We start from the raw sequence: 14,837 nt of genomic DNA, 5'->3' as shown, positions 1-14,837 counted from the left end.
CCTTGAGAGTTTGAATGGCATTGCTGTCTATGGAGGCCTCACTGAGCCATCGGATTTCATCAACAATATTTTAATTTGTGTTCCGAAGATGAATGAAGGTCTTACAGGTGTAGAACTACATGACGGTGAGTAATAAATGACATTATTTTCATTTTTGGGTGAACTAACCCTTTAATTCAGCCAGATTAATGTTGATTGCATTAGTTAGGAATCTGCACAAAGTATTACATTTCAGCACATAACTAGTAGTACATTGTTTACACTAAGAACATGAAGGAGGCCTCAAATCATACTTTTCTGAGAATTAAGAATGAGAGAATAAATCCCATGGATTTACATTAAAGATGGGAGCTCTTTTGACTCTGGCCAGTAAGCAACCCCGCAGCAACCACCCCGGGCTGCATTTCCCAAAAGCATCGTAAGCCTAAGTTGATCGTAGCTCCATTGTTGATCGTAGCTCCATTGGTGGCAATGGAGTTACGATAAACTTAGGCTTACGATGCTTTTGGGAAACACTGCCCAGAGCATAATAGCAACCACCTAGCAACACCCTAGCAACCACATAGCAATGCTCTAAACCAGGGGTGCCCAACCCTGTTCCTGGAGATCTATCTTCCTGCAGAGTTCAGCTCCAACCCTGCTCAACACAACTGTCTGTAATTATAAGTGCTCCTGAAGATCTTAATTAGCTGATTCAGGTGTGTTTTATCAGGGTTGGAGCTAAACTTTGCATGTAGGTAGATCTCCAGGAACAGGGTTGGGCACCCCTGCTCTAAACTACACTCAGAACACCTTAGTGACCACATAACAATTATCTGGAAACTCCCCAGGATGTCCCGGTACCATTCCAGAATAGCCAGCAACTACATAGCAACATTAAACACCAATTAGAACACTTCAGCAACTGCATAGCAATCATCTGGTAACTCTCCTGAACACCCTAGCAACGCCATAGCAACCACATGGCAATGCATTAAACACCAGTGAGAACACTTCACAACTATAGCAAAGGACTGGCAACCTGGTGTTTTAATCCGTCTCTTTTATCCACTTTGGACCACTTCTTTTCTGATTTCATAGAGGGGAGGGTCTATAGATGAGTAAATCTATGGATTTTTTTACATCTTTCGATCAAATGGATGAAATATGCTCGCACAATTTACATATGAACACGAAAGGAGATGACGGAAAAAACATACGGAGAAAAAAAACATACTTTCGTTTCTGCTCTGATAGCCACAAGGCGATGCCGAACGTGGTGAGAGCATGTTAAAAATCAGGAATGGTGAGAGAACATTGTGCTTGGTACATTTTCCATCTTCAAACTAAACTTGGGTCTTCAGCCGACAAAGTTTAAATCCCGTGTTGCTAGCGTGCTTCCTATATTAGGTCAGTAGGCGGAGAGTAGGCGGTATTTGTGGCTGTTTGAATGCATTTGACCACTTGAGCATCTACACTATGAAAGCAATCCAGTTTAATGTGTTTTTGACTACCTCTGGAGGTGGTCGTTAGTGGACAAGCTCAAAACGTTTTAAACCCAGTTTACACCTAAATTTAGAGTCGTCTACTTGTAATCGGATTACACAGCAACTGCACAGCAAACATAGCAACCATCCAGAACACACTAGCAATGCCCTAGCAACCAATATGTAAATACTTGTAGCAACCACATAGCAAAGCATTATACACCACTCAGAAACTAAGCAGCCATATAGCAATGATCTGGCAACCAACCAGAACACATCACATATCATGGTGGCATATTTTGCACTGGCCAGCATCACTCAAATTTTAGAATAATTGATCATCCTGTAGCAATTCATTAAATCGCAGAAGTGCAAAATCATGAACATGAAACAATGGAAATGAAACAGGTCTAAATGAAAAAGAAAAAAAAATCCTCAGGCATTCACTATGATCAATTCCTCTGTTTAGAAGACAGAGCTGCTTTTATAAAGACTTGGATGTATTTCAGCAGGGACATATTGATCTTTTTTAAAATAGAAGTGCCAGAATTAGCACAAAGCTCCTCTTCTCTGTGGCCACTGTGCTTATATAGGATACACAGGCAGATCAAACGACGATATTAATAACAGAACAGGATGCATAATTCTGCATTTCTAGGTCTATGAGATATTCTCATCAGCTAATGCAACATGCAACATTGAATTATACCCTTAGTGACTCAGTTTAATACTCTGCAGTTAGTAGTTGGAGGTGTCAGAGGTGCGAGAACAGCAGAAGGGGGGGATGCAGCAGACTCGGGTTGATCAACTAATAGAGGACAGAGGAAGTCACGGTCAGAGGTGACATACTGTTTGACAAAAAAAAAAAAAAAAATCATCCACACCATGACACCGTGTGATAAATATCAGCGCCCTCCTAAGGGTGACATACGACCCATGTGACATAAATACCACCATCCTGCAATCACGGACCAAATTCTATAAAAAGTTGACAAAGATGGATTTTGCTCTGCTTCAGAAAACATGCTTTTTTCACTCTGGCAGTATGTCATACTGTTATGACATTAAAAATAGTTGATATAGCGGTAAAAATTTCATGAATGCTCATACATTTGCTCATACATACATCAATTTTTATTGTTATAACTTTGGGGTCAGTAAGAGTTTTTAATGTTTTTGAAAGAAACCTCTTATGCCGTTGACATTACTGTTGAAAACTAAAAATGTTGAAAAGAATTACTGTTAATTGAAATAAAGTTGAATTAAAACAGTATTATAAAGGTAAAACTAAAATAAAAATTAAAATAAAGCTAAATAGAAATATTTAAAATCAACTAATAAAAAAGACAAAAGCACATAACAAGATTACTAAAACTTAAACTAAAATTAACCTGAAAATCTAAAACAAAAGCTAATTCAAAGTATTAATAAATATTATAATAGTATATAATTTTATAGAAAAAATAGGAGTCAAAATACAGTAATGTTATAATTACAACTCTTTCCTATTTTAATATATTTTAAAAGGTAATTTATTCCTGTGATGGCAAAGCTTAATGTTCAGGACCAATTATTCCAGTCTTCAGTGTCACATGATCTTTCAGAAATCATTCTAATATGCTGTTTTGCTGCTCAAGAAAAATGTTTTTTAATTATGTTGAATTAATATTAATGTTGAAAACAGTTGTGCTGTTTAATATTTTTGTGGAAACCTTGAAACCATGGTTTTTGATGAATAGAAAGTTCAAAAGAACAGCATTTATTTGAAATAGAAATGTTTTGTAACATTATAAATGTCTTTACTGTCACGTTGGATCAATTTAATCTATTCTTGCAGAATAAAAGTATTAATTTAATAATATTGTTCTGTTTAATGTTAGTGCATTTGTAAATGAGAAAAACTAGCCACCACACTGTTAGGGTGATATGGATGGTTGCCAGGGTGTACAGAGTGGTTGCTATGGCGTTGCTACGTGGTTACTGTGTTGTTCTGGGTGGTTTGTAAGTGTTCAAATCATTAACCCAAAGTGTGAGCTGTAGCAGTAGTGAAGCTTGCATTAACAAGAACCACTAACAACACTATTGGAGAGAAAAAAAATATTTAGAGCCATGTTCAAACCAGTCACATGAGAATGTAAAGTTCTAACATTACCTGGAGACACTGATTTGATGCGGATTGGATGGGGACAGGAGTTTAGAAGCCCACGCACATCTCCTAAAGTCAGGCCCAAAACAGGAGTTCCCCCGATTTCTATGATGATATCGCCAACTGTGATCCCTCCCCCTGGTGCAGCGGTGACGAATGGGAACTCTCCATAATCGGCCCCACCTCCGATGGCAATTCCCAACTCTCCAGAGCCGCCCACCAGCGGTATGAATGTCTCCTGCACTTTGGAGCGCCAGTGCAGCTTCTTTCCTGCAACCTTAGACATGGCCAACGAACTGACAGAAAAAAAGAGAAGAAGAGAGAGGATATAAACAGAGATTAAATTCATGTCAGTAGGGACTAAACAGAGAAAATCTAATGCTAAACATTCAGTGTTTGGACATGTTGTAAATAACCATGGATATAAGACTGTCATATGGTTTTCAATAATCACAGAATATTCATTTTTGCATGAACTACTTCTTTAAATCTGGGGCTAAGATGGAGCAGACAGATCAGTGAGGGCAGGAGGTCAATATGTGCCATAAACCACAAGAAGTATGCCCTCATTTCTATGTGTTCTGTAAGAAGCCTCCAGACAAATCAACAGATGGCGTCTCAGTAGGAGGCACAATGAACACTATACAAACCTGCTTCATCAAAACAGGTGGAGGAGCTCTTCAAGGCAAACAGGCTATTTGAAGTAACCCCTCAACAAAACACATACAGTGCCCCCCCAAAAAATATTTCAGCACTGAAGGCATTCTTAAATATGTATTACTGTCATTGTATTAGACAAATAATCATCAAAGCAAGTGATATATTTGAAAGAAAGATAGTACAAGCACATTTACCAAGGAGAACATTTGTTAGGTATTACATTTTAAAACCAAAGATATATGACAATTTAACACAACATTATATGACAATTATATTTTAAAGGTGCCCTAGAACTTTTTTTAAAAAGATGTAGTATAAGTCTAAGGTGTCCCCTGAATGTGTCTGTGAAGTTTCAGCTCAAAATACCCCATAGATTTTTTTTTAATTTATTTTTTTAACTGCCTATTTTGGGGCATAATTATAAATGAGCCGATTCAGGGCTACTGGCCCTTTAATTCTCGTGCTCCACGCCCACAGAGCTCGCGCTTGCCTTAAACAGTGAATAAACAAAGTTTACACAGCTAATATAACCCTCAAATGGATCTTTACAAAGTGTTCGTCATGCATGCGGCATGTATGCGTCGGATTATGTGAGTATTGTATAGTTATATTGTTTACATTTGATGAATGAATGAATGAATTTGAGGCTGTGCTCTGTGGCTAACGGCTAATGCTACACTGTTGGAGAGATTTATAAAGAATGAAGTTGTGTTTATGCATTATACAGACTGCAAGTGTTTAATAATGAAAATAGCGACAGCTCTTGTCTCCGTGAATACAGTAAGAAACGTTGGTAACTTTAACCACATTTAACAGTACATTAGCAACATGCTAATGAAACATTTAGAAAGACAATTTACAAATATCACTAAAAATATCATGATATCATGGATCATGTCAGTTATTATTGCTCCATCTGCCATTTTTCACTATTGTTCTTGCTTGCTTACCTAGTCTATTGATTCACCTGTGCACATCCAGACGTTAATACTGGCTGCCCTTGTCTAATGCCTTTCATAATGTTGGGAACATGGGCTGGCATATGCAAATATTGGGGCGTACACCCCGACTGTTACGTAACAGTCGGTGTTATGTTGAGATTCGCCTGTTCTTCGGAGGTCTTTTAAACAAATGAGATTTATATAAGAAGGAGGAAACAATGGAGTTTGAGACTCACTGTATGTCATTTCCATGTACTGAACTCTTGTTATTTGACTATGCCAAGATAAATTCAATTTTTCATTTGAGGGCACCTTTAAAATGTATGAGAAATTGCTTGTTAATTTGCAAAATTGTAAGTCCCATTAGATAAAAGCATTTGCTAAACAAATAAACATAAATGTAAATTTAAAGTGGACCTATTGCTTTAGTGTGTTATGTTACTGTTTGAAAAGGTTACAGCAAAGTCACTCCAAAAGGTACTGTACTGTTTCTGAACTCCCTGAAATGCCTTGGTTGTAGTCTTAAGTTTTGGTCCGGGAACGTACACTCCACAACATTTGAATAATTCCCACCGAAGGCATACACAAAAAAAGGGGCAAGGCCTGGCGTTAAGCTGCATTCACACTGCCAGCGACAGTGACCGTTGGCGACAGTGTTAGTGTGTCCAGTGACACGACAAATTTGAGATATGTTTAAAAGGTTAGTTCACCCAAAAATGACAATCCTGTCATTAACTTCTCACCCTCATTTCATTCCAAACCCGTAAGACCTTTGCTCATCTTCAGAACACAAATGAAGAAATTTTTGATTAAATCCGATGGCTCAGTGAGGCCTGCAATGCTAGCAAGATCATTTGCTTTTTCAATGCTCAGAAAGCTACTAAAACTTATTTAAAACAGTTCATGTGACTACAGTGGTTCAACCTTAATATTAAAAACCGACGAGAATACTTTTTGTGCACCAAAAAACCCCAAAATAATGACTTTATTTCACAATATCTAGTGATGGCCGATTTCAAAGCACTGCTTCATGAAGCTTCAAAGCTTTACTAATCTTTTGTTTCGAATCAGTGGTTCAGAGCACCAAAATCATGTGATTTCAGTAAACAAGGCTTCGTTGCATCATAAGTGTTTCGAAATTTCCATAGTTCACGTGACTTTGGCAATTTGATATGTGGAAACCACTGATTTGAAACAAAAGATTCATAAAGCTTTGGATTTGAATAAAAAAGCCATCAGATTTTATCAAAAAATATATTATTCTGTGTTCCGAAGATGAACAAAGGTATTACGGGTGTGGAACAACATGAGGGTGATAACACTTTAACTTAATGCAAATGAAGAGTAACCTTTGTGAGAAACAACCAATAGGCGTGAAGTAAGTGGAGTGCACGTGATCTGTCATTACATCCTGTAGTGGATAGTGTTGGGGGCAAGATGGAGAAGTTATTTTAGCGGTCAGCAATTTTCCTACAAATATATATTATGTCTGTGAACATAGGGATTACTCGCCGTGCTGACTCCTGAATGGTTTAGTGCACCCAGACAGAGCGGCGTTTGTGCTTGTGATGCAGATATATAGCCTTGATGGCAAAAAGCACTTGCTGTTTGTCGTTCATCTTTAACATTAAGCATTTTATGTACTGATTCCATTTATATTTAGTCTTTTCCCTTAAAAATGTGACAATAAAACAAAAGTGTCTACAACATGGAATAACATCCGTGAAAGTCATTTATAAACGTTACTAGGCAACCAGTAGTGGGAACACCCACTAAGGACCTCACTGTCAGTCACTGGCGACATGCAGCAACAAAGTTGTATTGAAACTCGCGGTTATGATAAGGGACCTGATATATTTCCAAAACACACTTGAAGCGGTGGACCAATCACAACACACTGGTCCAGCTAGCCAATCAAAGCACACCGCTTTTCTGAAGAAGGGGCTTCATAAAGACAGGATCTAAATAGAGTGTTACTGACAGACTGGAAGAGAGGTGATGCAACAATGTAAAATATGGGGGGAAAAAATCTGCTTTTGAACATTCAAGCATGAAAACCTATTGTAGTACACACAAAAAACTAAATCAAAGCTTTGTAAAAAAGCATAATATGGCCTCTTTAAGACCGAAAAAAACACATTGTGGGTTTGAAACATCTATAGTTAAACCACACCTATGTGAACTTAAAGAGGCCTGACTGACACCAGTTGATTAAAAAACATTGCAAAAATGTCTCCGAAAAGTCTCCGAATACATTTCTGAGAAAAGCTCTAGCAGCATTTGTTTGCAGACGCCACTTGATTTGATTTTGTATTATCTGATGCAATAAAATGAATACATTTTTAGTGGGGCTTAAGTGCCCAAATACTATTTTTGGGCCACTCTAGTGTTTTATTTTCTTTCAACAAAATCCTCTAGAACTGTCCAACTGGGGCCTGTGTTCTGTAATATTAGGCTGCATATACAAAATTGATATTGCATAACGTAAACACAAAGCTTACTGAAATGATGATTTACTGCTGTATTATATATAATGATGCACTGTGTCTAGTCTTCATGTAGACTCTTAATGCCAATGTAGCATATATTCAATTTCCTATTCAATGATTAAAAGTAAAATTAATTATATTTTAGTTATACATTGTTCAATTATACATTACTACTTGCGAAAATGAAAATCTAAATTAGTTATTTTCTTTTTGGACATGGTAAAGCATGCTTTTTAAATGTAGCACGGTAATACCATGGTATTCTTTGAACCACCTTGCAGTACTCTGCAAATATATCATATATATTTATATGTGCATTATGAAATCTAACATTTCATTACATTCTGTAAAAATAAAAAGGTCAATAGTTTCATTTATTTTTTTATTTTTTTTATAATTCTCAGATTATACAGATGACACAGTCCAATTATAGGCCCACAAACAAATAACCTTCGAAGGTTTTCTAAAACAAAACAATTAATCAAATGAACAAAAAATATATATTTTTCACTCAATTCTCACTTGCAAATATGTATCAAAGTCAAAGGAGTTTCAGCTTTCTTTAGTAAAATTTGAGCAGACAGATCCTCTGATAAAAAGGTGACAGACCATAATTTAAAGAGACTTCGATTTTTAAATCTCAGAGCTTTAACACGCAGAGATGCCCCACTAAGTGACAGTTGGCCAGGCTCGCGCGAGGGGCAGGTGCAGTCTGAGCGAGAGCGCCTTGAGACATGACAGTATTGGAGCAGCGCTGTCACTCCCTCGCCGGCCCCATCCAATCTCTTACTCTGAAGCGACTTTAAAGCGGCAGAAATGTGTAGATGTCCGGCGAGAAACAGATAGGGGAAAGAGAGAGATAATCAGAGAGGGAGATCAAGACAGGACAGATGGCGAGGGAGCATGAGGGGCTGACAGAATGAAGGAATGAACGTGAGAGGAGGGCAAGAAGTCGGGTCACGGAGGAAAACGCAGAGGTAGGTTAGTTAGAGGACTGATGCCAGATAGAGCAGGAGATAGCGGGAGACAAGAGAGGATAAGGATTAGATAAGATGGGGGAAAATATGCTTGTGCCAGCCAAAGGGGATAAAGCAGATCAAGCAGTCAGTATGGAAAAAAGAGCAAGACTTCTGCCTTACAAATACTTGCAATAGAAACCATCATTTTTGCCAAAATACCAAAGCTAATACAGTAATTGCTACTAACTTCTGCTACTGCTACTGCACATCATTGCTGTACCGCTGGTTCAAAGAACATGAATAACATTTCACATAAGGCTTTTTGAGGTGTACAGATACTTTTCTAATATCAGATGTAAATGTGATTTTCAATTGGCAGATGATAAAACTGTTTAAATAACTTATTAACCATCTCTCTAACACTTTCACAATCACCTAGCAACACCCTAAAATGTCTAGCAACCACAATCATCTAGCAACCACCCATAACACCCTAGCAACAACCTAGCAATGTTGTAGAAGCTAAGTAACTATCAAGCAACCAATCAGCAATGCCCCAGCAACCATCTAGCTACCATCCAGAAGACCCTAGCAATGCTTTAGCAACTAAATACCCACACAAAACACTCTATAAACCAACTAGTAACACCCTAGCAACCAATAAAACACACAGAAATGTCCAAGAAACCAAGCAACCATCTAGAAGTAACCATTAAGCAACCACCCAGCAATGCCCCAGCAACCAAACAAGCAACCAAATACCCACACAGAACACACTAGCAATCACCTAGCAACACCCTAGCAACTAATAAACCACACAAAAATGTCCTAGAAACCATCTAGTTACCATCCAGAAGACACTAGTAACCACCAAGCAATGCTTTGGCAACCAAATACCCACACTGAACACTCCAGCAATCACCTAGCAACTAATAAGCCACTCATAAATGTCCTAGAAACAAAGCCACCATCTATTTCCCATCCAGAAGAACCTAGCAACCACCTGGCAATGCTTTAGGAACCAAATGCCCACACAGAACACTATAGCAATCACCTAGTAACGAAGAAGCCACACAGCAATGTCATAGAAACCAAGCAGCCATCTAGCTACCATCCAGAAGACCCTAGCAAACACCTAGCAATGCATTAGCAACCAAATACCCACAGAGAACATTTTAGCAATCACCTAGTAACACCCTAGCATTGAATAAACCACACAGAAATGTCCTAGAAATCAAGCGACCATCTAGCTACCATCCAGAAAACCCTAGTAACCACCTAGCAATGACCTGGCAACTAAACATCCATTTACCAAACAATCCAAAACACTATAGCAACCACTTAACAACACCCCAGCAACCACCCAAAACATCCTAGCAACCAACTATACTAGCATTTTATATTTAATGTTTAATTAATGTATAATTATATTATTTTATATTTTATACTAACATTTTAAATGAGCAGCATCACTTGCACTGCCTTCAAAGCATGTATAAATCTGCAAAAATGTATAAAACCCTTAAAAAAACACCCTGTGAATAAATGATCATTTTCACACTGTTTCTACCATAAAACATGATTTATAGCAAGACAGCACACGAGTTAGCTTCCATCACCAACTTACACTTTCCTCTTAATTGTCTCTCTTATGTTATTACCACCAGGGGGTCTGAGAAAGATCAATATACCCTAATTGGTGATCGATACAATCCTAACCAGGGGTCAGATGGAGGAGCAGTCAACCTGACTGCGGCACAGTAGTAACCACAGTTACGGCGTCCACATGTCCCCTCAGGCTGTCCTGCCCACCAGGCTTAATGAGGCTAATTAAACAGCATGAGAAGCATCTGAGGAGACATGACTAATTGTTTCCAGTTGAGCAATTGGCCGATCGGTCATTTATCCAGCCCCACCCCCTAGAGATCGAGCAGCTGATAGGAGGAGTCTTTTTTTTAACAGCTACGGAGACAGAGAAAAACTGAGCCAGGCTCCACGCAGGCTGCCATTGGCACAGGAAGAGGAGTCGTGGATATGACCTTGGAGCAGGAGAGCTCAGGTGTCCATGGATAGAGGGGCGGGATAACACCAATATCTATGTACACAAAAATACATTCCCTGACAGTGAATAAATAACTTTAGAAAACATGTTGTAAAAATTAGAAGTGAAAACTGAAATTTAAACTGTATGATCTATTGAAAGGACTGTGCTTTAGTCACTCACAGCCCAATTTTCATGTGTAGAAATGGATGTAGAATTAAAAATAGCATCGAAGGTCTATAAGTTGAGTGATTTGTTACGTGAGCTGAAAGGTGTATATGTGTCAATGTCATGTATACAGATGCACATATGCTGTATCCTATTTCCCCTTCTCTGTCCAGCTGTGTGACCTTCTGTTGGGACAGTAAATCTGCACATGAAACAGGGATGAATGCATCTCCACTTTATAATAGGTAAAAACAAATCATTTATATTATAAAGTATATAATATTATTGGTCCCACTTTATATTAGGTGGCCATTACTACTATGTAAATTAGACATTTGATACACTGCACTTATTGTGTACATACATGTTTTACATAATACCAGCATATAAATACATCTATAATTATATTTACAATTACACTGTTGACCCATCCCTTACACCGTAACCCACCTTAAACCCATACCACTTTTGCAATACAATATAGTAAAAAAAAAAGCAAATAATGCTTATTTTTTATGTAAGTGCATGGTAGTTCAGGCCACCTAATATAAAGTGGGACCATATTATTAATTTATAAAAAAGGAACATTTGACAAGGTGCTGACTTGACAGTCTAAGTTTAAAATAAACCTTGATATATATATATATATATATATATATATATATATATATATATATATATATATATATATATATATATATATATATATATATATATCCATCCTTATTATTATTAATTACATCTACTGTCTTTGAAATATGGTTAAAATGTGTCAACACATCAAAATAAGTGTACTTCTTTTTAGGCATTATTACAAAGTATTTTATTTCATTAATATTATTTTGTCTGCAAGTAGTTTTTTTAAGATTTGAAGTACACAAGTACACATACATTCAATACAATAAAGCACACTTGTTTTTCACAATGTTGACAGATAGGTAGATAGATAGATAGATAGATAGATAGATAGATAGATAGATAGATAGATAGATAGATAGATAGATAGATAGATAGATAGATAGATAGATAGATAGATAGATAGATAGATAGATAGATAGATAGATAGCCCAATGATGTCCATTTACTTGTATATGTGTCAAGATCAAGCAAATATATTCCTAGTTACACACTCAAATGTCTAGAGGTGTCTTTGTGTTAGACAAACTGTCAAGTCTGGTTAGTTTGAGACAGCTCATGCTGTCAGGCACACACAAACACAGTGCAGGTTCTGGTTATACAGCTACACATCTTCACGCTGTCAACCTTGCTCAGCGGCATTAGTTGCATCTATATTCAAAGGTTGAAACTGTGTGAGATGAAAACCTTCCTTGTCATTGTTACAAATAAAAAGAGCATTTTGATCTTTCTCTGAGGGGCGAGGAATACATTTGATGTATACATATGTACATTAATTTTCATTTAATTCTGATTATTTTTCATTAGCGTGGCAAATTTACTTGCTGTCACCTATTGTTACACTTACAAAAAACACCATTATAATGTTTTTTTTTTGTTCCATATTTTCCATATAGCAGATATTCTGCTTAAGTAATGCTGTTTTGTTACATCATTTTCAACCGGCTGTTGTCTGAACTAGAACTGCTGGTGGCTCTATGAAGATACTGCATATTTTACATGTAGTGTTGAAAATGCTGACCCTTAAGGTCAGGAAAGAGCTGACCACCCCATATCCGTTTTCGCATCCACCCCTCTGTTCTGCTAGGATGGCTCACCAGTGAAATTCCATACAGTCCCGGAGCAAAACAATCTCTCACATCTACCGCCATTGTTGTTTTCTCTCTAAATATATCTGTTTCCATTTTTGGAACAGTCTTTATTCCAGGAACACCCATGGCATATCATTCATGAGAACATGAATAACTAATGCTATAGGCCATACATTGTGTGTACCAATGAAACTAGTATAGAGTCATGTGATCAGCTGCTGTGTGTCTGTTCGTGGTCAGAATGTGGAACAATGGATGTTCATCTCTGTATTCATTATCATAGCCGACCTTACCTTGGGCCGCTGACTTTTTAGAGACTGCTGAATTCATTATCACTGTAAGTGTTTAAGTGTCACATTGTAGGTGTTCAAAGAAAAGCACTCTCGAAATGCAGACTTTTCTGGAATGGTAGGAATTAGGAAAGCATTAAACTTCTGAAGATAAAAACTCTCAAATACGACTTTATTTCTCACAATTGCATGTTATCCACCTCATTTTTCTGGTAAGAGTGGGCGCAGCCATTTGTAAATTTAATGTGTCTGGTTTCCGGTGTCATTCGTTTCCAGTTATTCCTAGCTGTACAAAACACCTTACTTCCGCATTGAAAAAATAAGGTGTATAAAGTTTGAATTGTGAGCGAAATATGAACTCACAATTCTGAATTGTGAGATAAAATCTAACAGTTATCTATTTTATTCAGTGGCGGAAACAAACTTCCATAGATGTCACTGCAAGTGGGAGGGGAAGTCATTTTAAATATAGATTATGAGGGCACATGAATTTAATAAAAGTTGACGGATAAATCATTTATAGTAAACTATAGTAAATACTGCAATATTCCATTAAATAAATAAATAAATAAAATAGAAAAGAATTGTCACTTTTGATTGCATGGTGACTACAGAACTTTAGAAAGTTAAGTCTGGTTAGATGGAAGCAGCAAGCCATTTCAAGGCACTTTCATTATTATGAACACCCAAAGGACAGAGGGAGATAAAAAAAATAAAGATGAGTAACTTCTTTTGGCCAATGAAGATAAACAGAGGCTCCAGGCTTGTGACACTAATTAGAAGGTGACTACAGCAATAAAGGGTTTTATCAGTTCAGACGCCGCTCAGAGAAATAAAAACTGAGATAAAATAGCAAAGATTCATAACATTTAATGATAATGTAATTAGAAAAAATGGAAAGATTAATGAACATGAATTACATGATGGACAGTCAGTCACTTAGTGGCCTTACAATTTACTGTTATTTACTATCAAGATCATTCAGCCAGCTGTGATGGTCACCCATTGGGTGATATTGCAGGCAGCAAATGCTTGCAAAAAAATCAATAAACTTTACTACTTAGCATGTAAAAATGCTAAGTAAAATCCTGTTAATTGGTTAACTGTAAGTTAATTACCATATACAATAAAAATTATATTTTTAGTAGGACATTACTGTCACAAGTTGAATTGTAGTTTAAGAGAAGCATGACACAGAATAAATGAATAACAAAGACTTTTAATCAAAACAAACAGTGATGTCATACACAACTAACTAGGATTTTAAGCCCGATTTAAGCCCGATGTGCAAGTTAACAAGCTCGACGACAGGTCGGGCTGTGATCGGGGAAAATCAGCGAGTGATCAGCGCTCTCCAATCTTTATGTGTGAACTATTCAAGGACACATCAAAGAGGCTCGCTGACATGTCGCCGACACCTCGCAGACGCCAGACAAATATCATGCATGCTAAATATGTGGCGTAAATCCTGTGGTGTCATGTGTTGCGACACAACAGCCAATGAAATATACACTGATGTCTATGGAAGCAGCAATAACAATCCATTCAAATAGAATTTGCTGACGTTTATTCATTTCAGATACACATTGTGTAAGTAACTATAAAGCTCACTCACTCTATTGTTCTCCCAGTTCACCGGCCACATGTATTTTGGGACAAATGGATGAATTCACGTTATATTTTAAGATCAAAGGTCATTATATAGGTTTTAAATGACAAAACATTCACTTGCACATATTTGAGAATCGGAATATCAGATAGTTGATGACATGGTGAGAAAAGCAATACATCTGTCATACAGTGTGGCCGGCTGATTGCGGTATGTCACGTGACAAGCATGACGTGTAGTCATGGAAATAATAAAGGGAAACATTCTAAAATAACAGTCACTTTAACTCTGGGAGGTCAGCCAGAATATTTTAAACTTATGCGTGAAAGGGTTAATTTAAT

At 37.1% G+C, this 14,837-nt stretch overlaps 1 protein-coding gene across 1 annotated transcript in view; it reads right to left on the bottom strand.

The window, feature by feature from the left end:
* Positions 1 to 14,837, bottom strand: part of LOC137027263 (novel protein similar to vertebrate membrane associated guanylate kinase, WW and PDZ domain containing 1 (MAGI1)) — a 111,998-nt gene that overhangs the window by 84,131 nt on the left and 13,030 nt on the right. Inside the window, exon 2 of the mRNA XM_067395241.1 lies at positions 3,619 to 3,908. Coding sequence (XP_067251342.1) covers positions 3,619 to 3,908 — 290 coding nt within the window. The remainder of the gene's footprint in view (positions 1 to 3,618; positions 3,909 to 14,837) is intronic.

The sequence above is a fragment of the Chanodichthys erythropterus genome, chromosome 9, assembly GCF_024489055.1.
Source record: "Chanodichthys erythropterus isolate Z2021 chromosome 9, ASM2448905v1, whole genome shotgun sequence".
In the NCBI taxonomy this organism is placed as follows: Eukaryota; Metazoa; Chordata; class Actinopteri; order Cypriniformes; family Xenocyprididae; genus Chanodichthys; species Chanodichthys erythropterus.
This window is presented reverse-complemented; position numbering and strand designations above follow the sequence as displayed.